The sequence below is a fragment of the Tamandua tetradactyla genome, chromosome X (assembly GCF_023851605.1).
Source record: "Tamandua tetradactyla isolate mTamTet1 chromosome X, mTamTet1.pri, whole genome shotgun sequence".
Classification (NCBI taxonomy): Eukaryota; Metazoa; Chordata; class Mammalia; order Pilosa; family Myrmecophagidae; genus Tamandua; species Tamandua tetradactyla.
Genome location: NC_135353.1, coordinates 46,410,346 through 46,428,682, shown reverse-complemented (window position 1 = coordinate 46,428,682; position 18,337 = coordinate 46,410,346). Strand labels below are relative to the sequence as shown.

Here is an 18,337-nt window from a genome sequence, read left to right as displayed (position 1 = left end):
TGCCCAGAATATCAGTATCTGCTACATTCCCAGTCACTTTGATATAATGGGGTAAGGATTTGTGAAGGAAGGGTCACAAACTCCACCCAGACCTTTTAACCACCCAGGCTCCAGTGGGGTGAACCAAACAGACCAAAAATGCTATGTGATGTTCTTGGTCATTTGTACTAATTTTTCTCTTGTTGGATCCCATATTGGCTTCAGGAGTTATATATGTCTGGGAAACTGACACTGCAAAGTTCTGGCTTGTTCCCTGCCCTGATGCTAAGTGATAAATATAGATCTCAACCACTACAGAAATTTGGCCCGGCTTCCAAGGGGTGTGCGTGTGCGTGTCTGTGTGTGTGTGTATATATTTGTGTGCACGAGGGGCAGTCACTGATGTGGCCACTGACATGAGGACTAGAAAAAGACTTCTTTATATCCAAGGCCCTTTTTGAGTGAGGGGTGGGTTAAAAGGGGTCCTGGCCTCCAAAATGAGAAAGCATAATCCACATTTGAAGGGGTTTATGGATTGAGAAAATAAAGAATATTTTAGGTGGCTTGATGTATGCATGTGGGGGCAGAGCAAAGGGAATCTTTCCTGACACCCTGGATCCTTTTGCATGAGGTCAGCCTTATGAAAAAAGCAAGTTATTCTTGGCCATCCACCCTCAACCCTAACTCCCACCCACGCTCCACCCCCTGAAAACACTAATATCCAACTCTCAATAGAGGACACGACTTTAGATTTCCATTGAGCCCATCATTTCTCAGGCGCTGGAGGGGGCGAGTTGCTCATCCTCGTGACCCAGAATATCTCCCCCTCCCTGTAATGATGAGCTTGCTTTTCCACAAGGGCTTTCCCTTGATTCAGAGAAGGGGCCAACCAATGAGAGAGGGACATGTTAGATTATTTTGGGGAAGGGCTCATGCCAGGCGGGTTCACTTTTACTAGGAGCCAAGTGTCCCCAGCACTCAGTGTCTCCTGTACCAGCAGAAGTTCCAGAACTCTTACCCACTTACCTGCCTCTGCTGCATTTTTACCCACTGGACAGCCATGAGAAGGCAACTCCGGTCCAGAAGGGCTCCGGCCTTACCTTATGGTTATCGCTACAGACTTGTGAGTCTCAGGGAGCAGAATATTTTGCTATTCCTTTCTAATAGGGTGGGTTGGGGGTCGCGAAAGTCTGGGCTTATGGCTACTTGTCCTAGGGCTGAGCAGGAGCAGTGAAGTTTAAGGAAGCCCAGGGATTCAAGAAGGAGGAGTGACTTCCAGCATCTAGGGCGCCCCAAATTGCTAGAGCAGTGGAAGAAGCCCCTTTATTTGTGGAACTCAAATAAGGAAAGAGTAGGGTGCCAGAGAGTAAGAGTAAAATTTTTTTCTTCAGATTCCAGAATTTGAACAGACCTTTTGATGTGCGGGAGTAGGGGTTTCGTTAGCAAAAAATTTAACCAAGAGAGAAGGGGACAGGAAGAGGAAATGAAAGGCACTGCTTACCCAGCTGTCTCAGTCCCTTTGGGTACTAGCTTCTTAGGAACCCAGCTGCTCTTTTTCTAAAGCATAATTTCCAAACTAAAATCATAGAATCCTCCATATAAGAAGCCGAGAGGAATCCTAGAGATCATCTTTCCAGAATCTCTCATTATGTTAAAGAAGTTGCTGGGGCTCAGAGGCTGGGAGTGACTTGCAAATTAGTGGAGGAGCAAAAAGGAAAATGTAAGTCTCCACTTTTAATCTTGCGCTCTTTCCATTACATTGTGCAATATGCAGCCTCCTAACCCCTTGATCCACCGTCACTTTTTGCCACCCTGCCTGCCACCACACCCTGCCCAACACAACAATACACACACACACACCTCTCTGGTATCAACATTTCTAGGGTGCATTACAAATTTCTTTATATCAAAAGTTTCTTTGCATTTATTTGGCTATAAATCATTCACATATGCCAAACACAGTTCTTTCATGGAGGCGGGTTCTGAAATCTCCTCCAGAGATGACTGTGACCTGAACCCCAGGAGGAAACAAAGCCTAATCCATTTTTCCTTGAGAATAGCCACTTATACAGCTAGGGAGTTAAGTGAAAACTGTCAACATCCAGGAAAGGAAAACATGAATTCTTCTAACCCCATTTCAACCTACAGAGGGCGGCCCCTAGTTTTCCAGCCATAATTTGTGGAATATTTATTTTGACATGCCCCAAAGCCCCTTCCAGCTCCCAAAGCAGTCATAATTAGTGGGGTATATAACTATTCCTTACTTGGTGTCTTTTCTATAGGATGTTGCTGAAGTGTTGTACATAATTTCAATTGTTTGTCAACTGGTTTGGATTTTTTTTTTTTTTTACATGGGCAGGCACCAGGAATCGAACCCAGATCCTCTGGCATCGCAGGCAAGCGTTCCTGCCTGCTGAGCCACCATGGCGTGCCCAGCTGAGCCACCGTGGCATGCCCTGGTTTGGATTTTAAATGCATCAGGGGACCTTGTTCTTTATGGGGATACTTGAGCAGATTAAAAAGAAATTTTTTGATGCAATGAATAATCCGGTTCTAATTTATCTTTAAAAATGAACCAATCAACAGAATGTTTACAGGGTGTGCTCAATGCAGGGCCCAATTTTATCCTTTGGGTCATACTATTTGTTTATATATTTGTTTATATGTTTATATATTTAGATTGCTCAAAATGGAGCCACCCTCTGTCCTGCAGACTCTTCCCTTTTAGGGCAACATGATGGCCCCAGCATACACCCACTGTCATATCCGTGAACATTCCCACTCACTATTACATGAAGACAGGGCCATTTAAGGAAACTAACAACAACAACAAAAACAAAAACAGAACACTAGGGGTAAACATTGTCGTTACTACAAGATTCCCTACTGGATTTTGTTAATTAGTTAGCTGTGCAAAGGTGTGTTTTACACATTAAAAGGATTTAATTAAAATGGAACTTTCTAGGAAGACACAATATGAGGTCCCTTGTACCCAGAGGCAGGGGAGAGGGAAAAAAAGATATTTGGGGTCCCTGAAGTAGGCTTAGGCAGTGTGAGAGCTGTGGGGAAATTACCTGGAGGGTAAAGCTTTAATGACAAGCTGTCTTTAATGAGATTATCATGAAAGCCCATATATACAAATACGAGGAGGCTAGGGCCAGGGCTAGCTGCCTCTTCCATGGAGCAGAGGTGGCAATAAGGTATGGGCAGCAAAGAGAGAAAAATAACTTCTTCGAAAATAAAAAAAGAGTATAAATTCCTCCATGAGGAAGCACTTTTTGAGATTCTCAATTGCAGTAGATTCTATGAGGGCTATGATGACTCCCCTCTACAGACAACATGATTGATGAGGTTAGACGCTTTAAGTCAGGCAGTTATCATTGATATTTGGTTAGTACCAGTGGGTACTTAGATGTGGGCTTCAGATTGTGGACACTACCAAGGAGTTAGAAGAACATAGATCCTGCTTCCTGGGCATTCAGAATGTAGTTTGGGAGGTCAAAATCATACATAAGTTCACACATAAGTGAAGGAGATTTAAGAACATTTTAATAATCTATTCAACATTGAGTGATGGGGTTTATTCTAAGCCTTATATTCTGAGTCCCTGTCACAATCAGAAATCCTAGATTGTAAGCACATACAACTCTTGGGAACATAGAGCTTAACACATTGTTATGCTTCATAAATCTGCTAAACCACCTCTAGGCACTTACTCCTGCTGGGATAGAGGAGAAACATCATTGTCCACGGTATCAAGAGACATAGCTCTGGGACCGTCAACTCTATCATGAACTTGCTGCCTGACTGTCCCTCCTCTGGGCCTTGGTTGGACAAGTGAATCGTGAAGGTTCCTGTCAGTTCTGAAATGGTGTGTGATATAAAGCTGTACATTTGAACAAATTAGGGAACAAGTGCTCATAATCAAGAACTAGATAATGCTGGGCAGACTTAGGTCTAAGAGTAAGGCCTTGTCGTTCTGTATCATATTTAATGATTCTGAAAAGTCCAATTTGCTGAATCGCCCACCAAAGGCAGCATTTTAAATTGAGTGCCCTCTAAGTGGCCTTTGAAGAATCAAGCAGGGAGGGGGCAGCATGGGGCTACTGGCCCTATCATTTGACACATCCAACCCCCAACAGGTGCAGAGGCCCCGCCACTCCTCAGACTTGGACAGCATAGAGGAGGGAGGGTGTCCTCATTTTCTGCCGCTGCAATGAGCCTTGGCAAATTGCCAAAAAGCAAAGATCCAACTCTCCAGCCTACAGCTAGGAGAAATTTGAAATACAACTTGGTGAAGTTTGAGTTTTTCTCTTTTTTTTTTCGTAGAGTCACTCAGGGAAGATTCCAGTTTCAATTTCAAGTAATGGCTGCAATCCACAAATATTTGCTGAGCACTTATTACATGCACAGCTTTTAACCTAGGGTACAGAGAGGGACTAAAAAAGTATCATTTGGGGCCCCAGATTTCAGGGGTTTGCCAAATAGCTTGATGTAGAAAGATCTTCCAGCTAGGGCAATAGTGGGTGAAGCAACAAATAATCTCCCATCTCTTGTTTCTGTTGAGAAGGCAGTCTAAGTTTTGAGGAGGGGTATAGCAGCTTGCCTCTTCTCCTGATGTCTCCCCCAAGCTATTTCTAGATGCAACTTGGGGTAGTGAGGGTGGGTGGCTGAGAGTGTACTGAGTGTTAAGGTGAAGCCAACTTGGACAGAGAATTTGCCATCATGGACACAACTAAGACTACTCCATCCTCCAGTCTTGAGTACCGCTCTGCCCTGACAACCCATTCAAAGTTAGGCAAGAGGCTTAACAGAGTCAAAAGGGATTAGAGAAATGACGTTGCTCCCTCCCTCCCTCCAAAAAAAAAAAAAAAAAAAACAGGGAGAAAGAAAACCTGCCTTTTGTAACAACGGGTCTGTTTTGGGGGGAGTGGAAATTTGAAATGTCTCCAAATATTGAGTCGTTTTCCATTTATTTTTGGCTGGTGGGATGTGTTATTGAAGATTTTTTTCAAAGAGGGGGTTGTTTTGTCACTGTTGCAGGATGATCAGGATGAAGTGAACCAGAACTACTTAGCAGATGAGGAAGAAGACACGGAGGAAGAGGCTCAGGTGAGGGTGGTGCCTGATTTGGAGGAGGAGGAGACAGAGCAGAAGGAAGAGGAGGAAAAGGAAGAGCAAGAGGATCACGGCCAGCCAACAGGCATTTCAGCTTGGTGGCAGAAATTGCAGATCATGAACGAATACCTGTGGGATCCGGAGAAAAGGATGTCTCTGGCCCGAACAGGTCAGAGTTGGAGTAAGTCCCAGTCACCCCAATGTCCCTGTCGGGCGCCGTTTGCTTTTGGCTTGGTGTCCAGTGCTCCTTTACCATATGCCGGATAAGCTGGTCTGCAAACTTCTCTTGACATTTCACCTAAAAGGATCAACTGGGGAAATGCCTAGACGGTGGGCAGATCCCATTGGAACAGACTCCACGTGGGTGAACAAACTTGATTTGTTTGCTTCAATCCACTGGACCCAATATTGGTTGCAATGCAGGGAGGCAATGAGAGTGAATTGAAAAAGCACAGTGGTTTTTTTTTTTTTAAGTCCAGCCCTGTTCGCTTTCTAGCTATGTGATCTTGGGCTTATCACTTACCCTCTTCAAGCATCACTTTCCTCACTTGTCAAATGAGGGAAATAATCCTTGCTTTGCTTCTCTCACAAGATCCTAATGTGAGTCCAGCAAGATGATAAAATTGTAAAGTTAAAAGAACTATATAGAAGATTATTTCTAGGATATAACTCTCAAGTTTCTGCCAACCTGACCAAGGTTTATAAAACTATGCCACTTCACCTAATAATGTGAGAGGAGGGTCAAGAGGCCCACCTTTGGCCCCAGCTTATGGGGGCTCCACTCTCTCATAGGGGTCAGAGGAATCAAGTTTAATGGGATAATTACTAGAGTTTAAGGTTGAGCCTCTATATCCCTTGATCTATGGCAGAATTGTATTCCTTAGTATTTCCTCTTTGTACCACATGCTGCCATCATTTTTACTTCATTAACTTCCCCAGAGCCCCACCCCCACCCTACCCCATCCCAGGGTCCTACATACCTCTTACACTATTAACGCTGAGCCTTCTCCTCAGGAGATTTAGCCTGTGGTAAAATTCACACTTGCCACTCTGTTCAGTCCAGAAAAGAGAGGAGCTGCTGGTTTGGGACTCAGTTAATCTGCAGGAGAAGGAAAAAGATAGAGGACGCCATGGATGAAATAAGAGTCCCTGGTGCCAAAGGTTTAAGCTGCTGAAGTTGATGGTTGCTCCTTCTAAAGTCCCCTTTGACTGAAAATTTTTTCCCTTGTGCCTTCTGTTTCTAGTTTAGCTCAGTCAGGGTGAAACAGCCAGGCCTGTTCCTGGAATTAAGAATAGCAGGTGTGGGGCTCTGAGCAACATCCACCTCCCTTCACCCCTCCTTAGTTCCCAGCTCCACCCGTACCCATTCCTCAAATTCTCAACTGGAACAAATGTACCATTCAAGGGACATTCCAACATTCTGGAAGCTGCAGAAAAATGCTGGATACTCACTGGGGATCCAAAGAAGACACAGCTGTTTCTCCCTTGCCTACAGAGGACTGGAAAATCAGGTCCTGTGAAAATGAAAGTGTAATTCTGAGAAGGGGAGCCATACATTAACCCTTAAACAGCCAGGCATTGAAATTTCACCAGATATGTTGATCTGAATTGCTCCTGTGAAGGAAGAGCCATAGGCCAATAAGTGAGGATGAGGGGCAAAGGTTCAGTATGCAGACAGGACATGGTAGTGGGGACTTGGCCAGGCCATTAGATAGTGGGCTCAAGGAGAGTCCAGAAATTCAGGCTTCTTCTGTTGAACTACCCCTGGGCAAGGGGCAAATAATAATGTTAACACATAGGCCACCAAGCACACGCCTTCTTCCTCTCTTGCCTGAGGTGCCTCCTTGACCAGTCACCTAACCCTTTCACAGCCTGAACATTGACATGTTCAACATATTTACCCAGCCTGTTTTTAAACTGTGAAATTTCCCTTTGGTAGCTAGGCAACCTCTATTCTTAGGACCTCTAGGTTATTCTATTGGATGCTGACAAGAACTGTATAAGGTCGCAAAATTATTGCTCCCGTTTTACAGATGCAGAAACTGAGGCTTAGGGAGGGTAACTTTTCTAAAGTCATGCAGTTAATAGTGTCAGTGCTGGGATTCAAACCCAATTGGATGGACATTAGAGTTCATTTTCTTGCCAGGACACCACACCACCTCCATGAATTCTAGCAACGAACAGGGCCCTGATGAGTAGGAACCCAGAACCTGATGGGATACCTTGGTCAGAGGAATGAAGAGTTTGGGGCATAGGTAACTAGTGGTCTCTCCAAGTCTGAGTGGGACATTGCAGGACGAACCCTGGATTATGTAGGGAAGGAACCCAAATAAACCTTGGACTTTTGGAGCAGAAAGCGTTGGAGGGATCAGTAGGTTCAGCGGCAGATGGTGTTGGGTTTTGCCTAAGGGGGAGGTGGCTAAGACAGTTAACTTATCACAGACTCCTGGGCACTCCCTCCTGAGTGAGGTTAGTGCCATTCTCACATTTACAGCTTTCTTGCCAGACATCCTGGACAAGAAGAAAGATCTCTTCAAGAAAATGTATTTATAGTCCATTGTTGCCTCATGAAACAGAGTTTTCTAGTCCCTCAGGATGGCTCCAGCTATTGATCCATTTCCAGTATGGGGGTGGAGGTGGAGGAATGGAGGAGGCACAGGGCATATCCCATTAGAATGCCAGCGGGAAGTAGCCAAATACCACAGGCCCATAGGCCCCCTGTTTATTCCCCAGGGTCTATACCTGTCCATGTTGTAGTTCTGCTTTGGTTCATCTTAAAAGGCATAAAGGGACAGTTCCATTTCTGGTTGGATTACCCCACCCCTGACTCCTTTTTTGGTGTAATTTTATATTTTGCCCATGGTTCAATTTTAAAAATAGTGTTTGGATTCATTTTTAGGTACAGCAAAGTTATGTAGTTTGTTCCAGTTTCTGGCTCACAATTAGGTTCAAACCTGTAGTTCCAATACCATGTCACTGTGGTGAGTTAAAACTAGATATTGTCCCAGGCTAGGGTCCTGTCCTAGTTTGCTAGCTGCTGGAACGCAATATATCAGAAACAGAATGGCTTTTAACAAGGGGAATTTAATAAGTTGCTAGTTTACAGTTGTAAGGCCGAGAAAATGTCCCAATTAAAACAAGTCTATAGAAATGTCCAATCTAAGGCATCCGGGGAAAGATACCTTGGTTCAAGAAGACGACGTTCAACGTTTCTCTCTCAGCTGGAAGGGCACATGGCAAACATGCTGGCATCTGCTGGCTTTCTCGTGGCTCTACCAAAAAGGGACTCTCTCCAAAATGTTTCCTCTTTTACAGGATTCTAGCAAGCAACTCCACCTTCAGTGGGTGGAGACACACTTCCAAGGAAATCATCTAATCGAAAGTTACCACCCACAATTGGGTGGGACACATCTTCATGGAAACAATCAAAATGCTCCCACCCAGCAATATTGAGTGAGGATCAAAGGGCACGGCTTTTCTGGGGTCCACCACAGATTCAGACCAGCACAGGTCCCAAGGAGAGCTCAGCAGGAATCTTACACTTCACTTCACTCTGTGCTTTTTAATCTCAGGGCAGATCTAGAGCCACAGTCCACAGAGGGGGAATTCATACAACATTGCCTCTGGAGTTATAGGGATAATAATATTAACAATAACAATGATGATGACTGCCATCTATAGGGCACTTACTATCTGCCAGGCTCTGTGCTATGCTGTTTATATGCATTATTCAACTCTAAGAAACAAGTACTACCATCGTCCTCATTTAACAGATGAGGAAGATAGGACCAAGAGAGATGAACAGCATGCTTGAGATGACACAGCTAGGAAGTGATATAATCGGGATAGAGTATAATAAAAAAGCTGAATTTAAGATACCATTAGGGATACAAGTAAGGATATAAGGTAAATGCTAACCTTATTCCCATTTTGCCTGTGAGAAATGAGGAATTGGAGGTGCAGAGAAGCTCTGTACCTTGCCCAAGCTCACAGATAGCAAGTAGCAGCAATTAGTTTCCTCCTCTTCTCTTCCTTGCCCCATGTCAGTGTTGTTTTTTGAAAAGCAGAGCCACTTATGCTCTTGCCAAAGATGAATGACATCTGAAATAAGAAGGGTCAAACCTCACTCTGCCTTGATTAGAGGCAAGTCCAGTGAAAATTAACCAAAAGTTTGAATTAGAGACTATGTGGAAAATAAATACTGTCTTCATCACTTGCAAATATATGTAACCACTGGGACCAAGCTGCTAGGGCTCTTCAGGGAACCTGCTTTAATGAATAGCGAAGAATGATTTGTACTTAGGATATCAACTGTTGCCCCGAGGATTCATAAGCAGTTCTCCCTTTGCAGTGCTTTACCCTCCACTCTCTTGTAATCTTGTTCATAGTCATCAGTTGCGCAGCAAGCCCTTCCATGGAAGATGCTGTAAAGGTAAACTGCAACAAGACCCTTGATACAGTTCTCATGGATTACAAATTGGAAAAATCTGAATGTGCAAGGTCATATTGAATCTGGGGAATAAAAAAATAAGCCATCTCACATTTTGGGGTTGGTTCGGGTTCACGAGTTCCAGTGCTAGAATGGAGGGAGCAGGGCATGTTGGCAAGCACTAACCTCTCTCATCTTTCATCCCTCTGCAGGCCTGATATTGGTCATTTACTTCTTCTTCTATGCCTCCCTGGCTGCTGTGATCACCCTCTGCACTTACACGCTATTTCTGACCATCAGTCCTTACATGCCGCCCTTCACTGAGAGGGTGAAGCCTCCTGGTGAGTGCCCAAATGTCCTACATTGTCAGAACTTGCTGGACAGAAATTTGCTTGCACAGCATGTTCAGCCTCAATTAACTTTGGCTCTTACCAGTAATGACTTAGGGATTCAATTATTAAGAGTAAAAGTAAAATGGTACTTGGCAAATTATAGTCCTTTTCATTTTGATTGCCTGGAGGGAAATGGTTTCATGGGAATCAATACAAAAAATGATCCCAAGAATGGGTTAATATATCCAAAACCTGTTTTCATTGCCAGGAGTTATGATCAGACCCTTCGCCCATAGCCTTAACTTCAACTTCAACGTTTCTGAACCTGACACTTGGCAGCATTATGTGATTAGCCTAAATGGCTTTCTCCAGGGTAAGTAAGTTCCTCTGAATGGTGGATAGCTCTTTTGAAAGGTGATGGGTGGGAATTCAAAATTCACCTGGCCCAGAAATCGCACTCTTCACAGCATGGTCTTCCTTCACCTTGCATTCCCCTTAGCACCTGTAGATACAATTGAAACTACAATAGTTTGTGATTGTATGTTGTCTTGAAACCATACAAGCCAACTCCTCAGGAAGATTGGGGGGGTGGAGAACTTGTTTTCTCTTTTTGAACACCTTGCAGCACCTCATTAAGGCCTGGCCACATCTAGGTGGCTCAATAAAGTTTTGTTAAATATATATGTAGTGACTAATTATGAAAGATTATTCTGGAGGTAGGTAGTGGTAAGAAAAGAAGAAAAGTTATTCACAGCTGGAAGATTCTTGTCTCCTGTACTTTCTCAAGGTAAGAGAAATCATTTCTTGCAGATGGGCCATCTTGAAGGGTGAGGGCAAGGGTCTTTATTTAACAGCATTCAAGAGGGGAGTCAGAGGATGTATCTCTGGGTGGCAGTCAGTCCAACATTTTCATCCTATGTGTTTCAATATGCCTCTCTCCACACCATTATCAGATACATTTTCAGGGACAAATGGATGGCTTTGAGGGAGGCTCTTCTTCATGGTGGAAACTGAGGTTGCAGTTTGGTGAAAGTTAAACACAGAGAACATAGGTTCTGTATTTATCCAGTTATCAAAGAGAAGCCTCCGTGGGGTTTGCCTTGCCATACCTACTACTTGTGGAAAAAAGCCAGTCGGACTGGTTTGATTATCCTGGACTAGCTGAAGTGAGGGTGGGGGTGGGTGAAAGGAGGGCTAGTAGATAGTGCACTGAAGTAGAACAGTCTCTTATCGTATTCCAGAAAATATTGTTTAAACATATGCATTTTGTCATTTAAATTGAACTCTGCATGGTAGATTCTATTTTCCCCGTTTTCCGAATGAAGGAACCGAGGCTCAGAAAGGGGGAAATAAAGATGTAAATCTCCCAGCAGCAGTAGAATCAGTGTTTGAACTCAAGTCCACGTTCTTGACAATCTTGCTTCTCAGAGTGTGATTCAGGCACCAGAAGCATGGACATTACCTGGGAGCTTGTTAGAAATGCAGAAACTCAGGTCTTTACCCAAGACTTGCTGAATTGGGATCTGCATTTTAACAAGATCAGCAGGTGATTTGTATGAGCTTAGAAGCTTGAGAAGCACTGCTTTATATCACTCTATGCTGCAGCAATATGACCGAGGAGTTAGAAACTCAGCTTTATCAGTAATGCCGAGTGTTATTTTAGATAAGTGTGAGCTTCAAGTTCCTCACCTGTAAAATCAGTAAAGCTGGATTCTTTCTGAGTGCATGTAGTTCCTTGTTCCATTTTTGGCAAAAATAAATTATTTTGGACATCATAGCCAACACAATATTTTCTTTTCTTTAAAGATTTGTGTGAGCTTTTGCAAATATATTGCCAGGATCTCTACTGAGGAAAGTTCTCTGAGAAGCTAGTAGATGGAGAAATACCAATTCTGACCTGATGATGGGGTGGGGGGGGGATGGGGGCAAAAGCAGCTAGGAGAAGCATTGGAAGTTTAGCACCTAAAGGTAGATAAAATGTCCTGATAAGAAAGGAACACATCTCCGAAATAGATATCCCAGAGTATCATTTGCATTTCCATGAGGACTGGGATTTTGCAATAAAGTCATGCCCATGTTACCTTGTTTTTAATGGAACTACCTCAAGAGAAACAGTGAGCATGTGGTTGCAGCTTCCATTTAGAAAGTTACTATGTGGGCATAATTCTTATTCTAAAAAGAAAATATTAAAAAAAGCTTGAAACTGAACATAGTTTTGTCAAAGACAACATAAAAGTACAACCATAATTGGAATACATTTAAAGTTCCGAATTGCCTCTCAATAATATCAAACCCAAGTCACAATCTATCTAGCTCATGATCCAACAGTACACTGGAGATTTGCCTCTGGTGGACCATAGATGTACATTTTCCTGTGAAAGACTGAGCTACATGGAACATTGAATGCATAAGGGTTGGGTCTAACAAGGCTAACTGGGCTCCATTATTTAGAACTAAATTGGGAATAATTCAGTGACTTCCAAAGTCCAGTTTTATGGCATCTGGTAGTCCAAAGGGTCAGCTCACAGACAGCCACTTTCAGCTCCTTCCCCGATGTGTGATTCTTGGACATGGCGTCCAATGTAAATGGACACTAACCCTGGGTGCCTCAAGTCACAATGGGCAAGTTCCCGTCCCCTTCTTTTTCCGTGAAAATGCTGGGATTGTCATTGATTTCTATCTTCCAATGTAAGCTTCCATTTTGCAGTGCACATCCCTCTGTAAAGAATGTGGAGCTGGTTTCTTCCCTCCTCCTCCTCCTATTCTCCCCCTTCCTTCCATACCGCGAAATACACTTCCCTACTCTCTTGCAACAAGTGCCTCTCATTGACTTCCCAGGGAGATGTTTCACAGGCTGAAGTTGATGAGATTTAACCCAGGAGCTTAGCCTTCTTACATACCCATGACTTGACATGATTCGGTCCCTCTTCCAAAGTCTACCTACTATGTGCCTATTCCCAAGGGTAGAAGAAGCAGCCTTCCAAGTTTACAGTGAACTATATCTGAAAAAGAAATAATGGAAAATAGAGGAAACTTATAAAGTGACCAACATATGACCCAGAGGTGGATATCCAGACGTTCTGAGGTAATGAGAAGCAAGAGGACAGGCAATCAAAGTGGCTGAGGCTGCTAGACAGGAAGGCTGGAGAGATATTGCCAATAAAGGGTCTTGGGCACCTGATCCCAGGTCAGAGGGTCCAGGATAGACTGAGTGAGCTTTTTCAGAGGATTATGGGTAAACAGAGAAAGGAAACTGAGGAGGGAGGACTACTGGAAATATGTTCTTCCTCTGTAGCACCTGGCTACAGAATAGCCAACACAATATTTTCTAACTATTTCTAAAGGCTAACATGACCCTTTGCTACCCATGCACACTTTAGGCTATAATGACAGTCTTCAAGAGGAAATGAATATTGATTGTCCCCCGGGGCAGTACTTTATCCAAGATGGTGATGAGGATGAGGACAAGAAGGCCTGCCAATTTAAGCGCTCCTTCCTGAAGAACTGCTCTGGTCTGGAGGACCCTACTTTTGGCTACTCTACTGGACAGCCCTGCATTCTTCTAAAGATGAACAGGGTATATTGATCCTTGATACTCTGACAGTGATAAGTGGGTGAACTGGGTAAAAGGGCTCTGGTCAGCCCCTTTCTCTTGTGCTCTGTCTTCACACACCACATGTTTGGCCATTTTACTGATAACATCAGTCATACAATCGAAAGAACCTACCAAGCAATAACTCTTCCTCCTTTTTTTCTTCTTATTTTTATTCTTTCCCTCCCACCCTTAAATCTGCCCCTCGATGCCCTCTGTTGGAGGTGGGATCCTGAGCTGTTTGGAACAGAGGATCTACCTGGTGATGAGGTGGGGGAGGGGCTGTACTTATGTCATAAGAGATGCATTTTCCTTCTCTCCTGCCATGCCTTAGGTCTGGCAGCGCCTTATCAGACATGCTTCTTTTGAAATCAGAAAGTTGTTTACATCTTTAGGGTTATCTTGCTGCACTTTCTGCTGTTTATGAATAACAGGCACAAACACAAGAAGTAAATTGGTCTGCGCAGCTCTGAATTTGTTTTGCAGTTTCTGCTTTTTGCAACATTTCTGAGGGGCAAAATAGACAAAACTTATGCCTCAAGGATTTAGAGAAGTCCCATTTTTACTGTCAAATCTGTTTTTAAAAAAGAAAAAAAACACCAGTTTTCTTTTGATAGATTGTAGGCTTTCGTCCTGAACTTGGAGATCCTGTGAAGGTTTCCTGCAAAGTTCAGGTAAAGTACCTTTTTGAGTAAGCATTGCTAGCACATCTGTTTCATGTGAAAAGGTGATCATCACTTCCAAAGGCTTTACACATGGATGGTTGGAATGGGTTAGGGAAAGGGTTGATCCTTTTTAAACTAGACCTTCTTTTAGTGTCTAGCAGGCCTTCTAATTTCTAGAAACCATTCATTTCATATGTATGTATTGTGTGTATATGTGTGTGTGTGTGTGTGTGTGTGTGTGTGTGTGTGTGTGTGATGACTTATACCTATGAAGGCCAAAGAATGAACCTCATCTAAAGGGCACAGCACGGAACAACAATGTGCCAAGTCATTAATTGGGATTCTGTTTACACTTTTACTTTTAGCTCTAATAGCTTGTTTCTTTGAACTAAACAAACAGCTTTCATTAGAGTCATTAGTCCCTGCTTTTAAAACTAAATTTCACATTTTGTATCACTGACCAGTGGTACTGGGTGTTTCAGTAACAAATGACTACAACTGAAGTATAAACAGAGCTCCATTAATATGCTAATTAACTGTGGTTGGAAGGACCATTTACTCCTATCTCATCTGCACCGATTAGCTCTTTTGTAGCTCTTTTTAAATAGACAGTAGCTTCCTCCTGTTTGATGACAGCAACACATCCCCTGCCCTGGACAGTAGGTCTTGCAAATGTGTGAGACATATTCCCAGTACTAGAAATTCAGCTCCAAAACTCCGTTTCTCAAAGTGGCAGATCAGAAAGTAGCAAACGCAGCCATTAATTCAGCCATATTCCTCATTCAACAAGCATTTATTGATCACTTATTATATACCAACCACTAACTTATTATATACCAACCACTTTGCTAAGTGTTGGGGTACAATGATAAATATAACTCAGTCTCTGAAATCAGGGCACTCAAGGATTGTAGGTGTTTTGAAAGGTGCAGTGGAGAAATTGAAGAAGGAAAGGTCAGTTCCACTTGGGAGGTAATGACACAGAAGCTGAGTTTGAAAGGTCAGATAGTGTTTGCCAGGCAAACAAGATAAGAAGGACATTCACTGTGTTCAACTGCACATGTCTATGTAAATATACACAAATGTGAGCTATGACTACAAACTAGTGGATCCATTCCACAGGCCATTCATGAAAAATAGATTTTATTGCTTTTTAGAAGTATATATAAATAAATCATAAAGGCCAACTCAGTCTTAAACTAGCATATTAATTGGATGGAGTCTAGCTTTTAGTTCCTTAGTGGGAGGCATTCATTTTTCAGCTTACATGGAGCCTTGCTGAGAACTGTCCTTTTCAAAAAAAAAAACAAAGAGAGAGAAGAAATATTAAGCACTGTATACATTCTATAATAACCATTGCTGGTCAAATTCACACCTACTTGTGGAAATAAAGCATATGCTTTTTTTTCTTGCAGGAGGAGCTAATGACTAAATTAAGGAGAGCTCAGTTTAAACTAAGTGCAATTATTGTATATTGACAAAAGTATTTAATGAGTAATTTGCTAGGAGTGATGCACTATTTGTCCTTTTTGGCCCCTAGACTTCTGCTTTTTTAGGGCAAGCCTAATACATAAGCAGAATATGATGAGGGAAACTCATTTACTTTTTCCCCTTGACTCCACATACTGGAATTGAGCACTACAGAGAATATAATCAGAGACATGAGTTTAGTTGAGCCAGTTGTAGGCTGTGTCCCTAGGCCTCAGGTCATTGCGCATCTGGTCTGACTTCCAATAGAACCGAGTCTGCAGTATGGAAGTTATCGTGGAGTGGGATTTATTAAACATGCTCCAATATATACTGCATCAGCCCCAAAGTCTAAAACTGGGTGCCAGGCCCAGAGCTAAGAGCCAGCCTGAGCACCTCTGTCCTCCTCAGCCCAGGCCTTTTATTTGGTATTCTTTGAAGTGGAAAGTCAGGACAATCTCTCTATGAATACGCCCCTCTGGAGACAGGTCTGGGCTGAGCTATATCCTATCCTGCTTTCATGGTTTTCCTGGGACAGCTGACTATGGATCATATAGTGATTTCAGCTGGGGTACACGCCCCTTTAGCTCAGGCTTGCAAGCCGCTGAGTGACCCAGCATCCCACAATACCTGTTTTTACTTACAGAGAGGCGATGAAAACGACATCCGATCCATCCATTACTACCCAGAGTCTGCTTCTTTTGACCTCCGCTACTACCCTTATTACGGCAAACTGACTCACGTAAGCCTGTAACGCCTTTGGTCCTCACATAAGCCTGTATTTCCTACAGTCCTTGCTGTCTGAAAGAGCTCAGAAACAAAGGAAGGGGGTCTGGGATTTATGGGAATTAGGTGTTGGTGGTGGGGAGGGGCGTGAGTCACCTCTGGCCATGACCAGGGCCTTCTTCTACAAATTTCTGGGACAACCACTCCTTGCCAGATGTGGAAGGGACCTTTGATTTGCTCTGGTCTAAGTCCTTTACACATGGAGAAGTTGGAATTCAGAGAGAGGAAGTGACTTGCTCAAGGTCACACACCTAATTAGTGGTTGAGCCAGGAATAGACAAAGTACTACCCTTGCCCTCTATTATTCCCAAATAATCACACTTCTCTGTTTCTCCTATTGAAGTTCAGGGGTGAGTGAAGGCTTATCTCCAGCATAGGGACTTGATAGTTACTTGTGGTTTAATTCATGTTCTGCTATCCAGAAAATCATATCACACTGAGTCAGAATTGGTTTCTCCCAGAGGACAATCAGACATCTGACTTAGGAGAGAAAGGTGTAATTTACCTACTTTCCCAGGGCAGGGAGATTATGTCAGTTGTTCTAGCCACTTGTGACTTGACATTATGGCGTGTACTCAGTTCCCTTTGTGGGGGTTATCTCACCCTACGCTGAATATCTGATCGCTTCCATCCTAACACCTTTTCCCACTCCTTCCCCTCATTTCCCTTAGAATTCATTGTTCCCCCACCTACAGGTTAACTACACTTCTCCGCTGGTAGCAATGCACTTTACAGACGTGGTGAAGAACCAAGCAGTGCCTGTGCAGTGCCAACTGAAGGGCAAAAGCGTCATAAACGATGTCATCAATGATCACTTTGTGGGTAGGGTAATCTTTACCCTGAATATAGAGACCTAAGGACTTCGGGGGGGTCACTCCCACCAGTTCTGTTTCTGTTTTAATTCATGTTACCCCTGGCAGCACCTGAATTATTTTTCTTCAATCAGGATACAGCCAGATGGACAGCAGATCATCCTTCCTTGTCTTTTGACATGTGTATGAAATGACATTGTGGGAGCTGTTTGATTTTAAAAGGTAGTCTCTCCTGATGACAAATAGATTATATTAATTTCCTTTCCTTCCACTTAAAACTAAAGTCCGTTCTTGCTGTTAGAGATCTCACTGTAGTGTAAATATAGGCTCTGGTACACATCATGATAACCTTGAAGGATGATTTTTATATGATTATAAATCTACTGTGTTTTCAAAAGATTGTTATTTTCAGAGGTGAGATTCCTCCCAATCAGGCTGATGTTCCAACACTTTTTTAGCTGTATGGCAAGGTCCTTACTGGGAGTCACTGTTCAGACCAACCCTGAATACATGTAAGGCCACCATACCTAGGGAACTCTATTACCCAGTGGTGCTTGATAAACTGGCTGCCTGACTCCATGGACCTAAGTCTTCCCACAGGCAGCTGTATAATGATTCAAAGACTGGTTTATCTTTGACTGGTACAGAAAGCAGGGCTAACTGGATATTTTTCTGGGATAGAGATGAAGACCTTCCCTGTGTCTTTTTCGGGAGGTAGGGCACACTGTTATTGGAAAGAGCACCTATCATATGGAGGTGATGGGTGTTTGATTCCCAAAACAAACATTCCTGCAAATAGTTTTGTTTCAGCTTCGCACAGAGGAGAAAACAAGGAAGAAGATCTCCACCAGTTAATTCTTCTTGAGCTATTTGTTGGCAGTAGTTTGACTCTTTGTGGATGGTCTTCTTTGAGACCATCAGAGATGTCTGTGCTGATCCCCAGCTACATCTCTGGGCATTGAAACAGGAGGCTGCCAACTAATACATGGCGAGACAGAGAAGTCCTGCCAGGCCACCCTAAATCCAAGGTTTATTAGCCAGTTTTTCATTTGCTTAAATGATGATTTGAAGCAAATGTTTATTCGGGTTGTGGATCAGTCAGGCTGCTGTGTCTTATCTTTGGCCATGTGGCCATTTCACTGTTTCTTAACAACTCC

General features: G+C 43.1%; 1 protein-coding gene across 3 annotated transcripts; it reads left to right on the top strand.

Annotated features, from left to right (window-relative positions):
• Window positions 1–972: 972 nt before the first annotated feature.
• ATP1B4 (ATPase Na+/K+ transporting family member beta 4) lies at window positions 973–17,445 on the top strand. Of its 3 annotated transcripts, none has more exons than XM_077145639.1 (8): window positions 973–1,102; window positions 5,023–5,266; window positions 9,739–9,867; window positions 10,127–10,231; window positions 13,239–13,435; window positions 14,068–14,124; window positions 16,229–16,324; window positions 17,064–17,445. In XM_077145639.1, the coding sequence occupies exons 1-8, from the start codon at window positions 1,040–1,042 to the stop codon at window positions 17,223–17,225; spliced, it is 1,053 nt and encodes a 350-aa protein (XP_077001754.1). In that variant the 5' UTR covers window positions 973–1,039; the 3' UTR covers window positions 17,226–17,445. The 3 variants fall into 3 exon arrangements, with proteins under 3 accessions (XP_077001754.1, XP_077001753.1, XP_077001755.1); XM_077145638.1 differs by having other exon boundaries at window positions 5,023–5,278; XM_077145640.1 differs by lacking the exon at window positions 14,068–14,124 and having other exon boundaries at window positions 5,023–5,278.
• The last annotated feature ends 892 nt before the right edge of the window (window positions 17,446–18,337 follow it).

Bases quoted from the DNA above. Each gene is read 5' to 3' on its own strand.
- ATP1B4 (XM_077145638.1), top strand. From the start codon at position 1,040: ATGAGAAGGCAACTCCGGTCCAGAAGGGCTCCGGCCTTACCTTATGGT. The intron at 5,279-9,738 runs GTAAGTCCCAGT...ATCCCTCTGCAG, and splicing joins CCGAACAGGTCAGAGTTGGA to GCCTGATATTGGTCATTTAC. The intron at 14,125-16,228 runs GTAAAGTACCTT...TTTTACTTACAG, and splicing joins AGGTTTCCTGCAAAGTTCAG to AGAGGCGATGAAAACGACAT.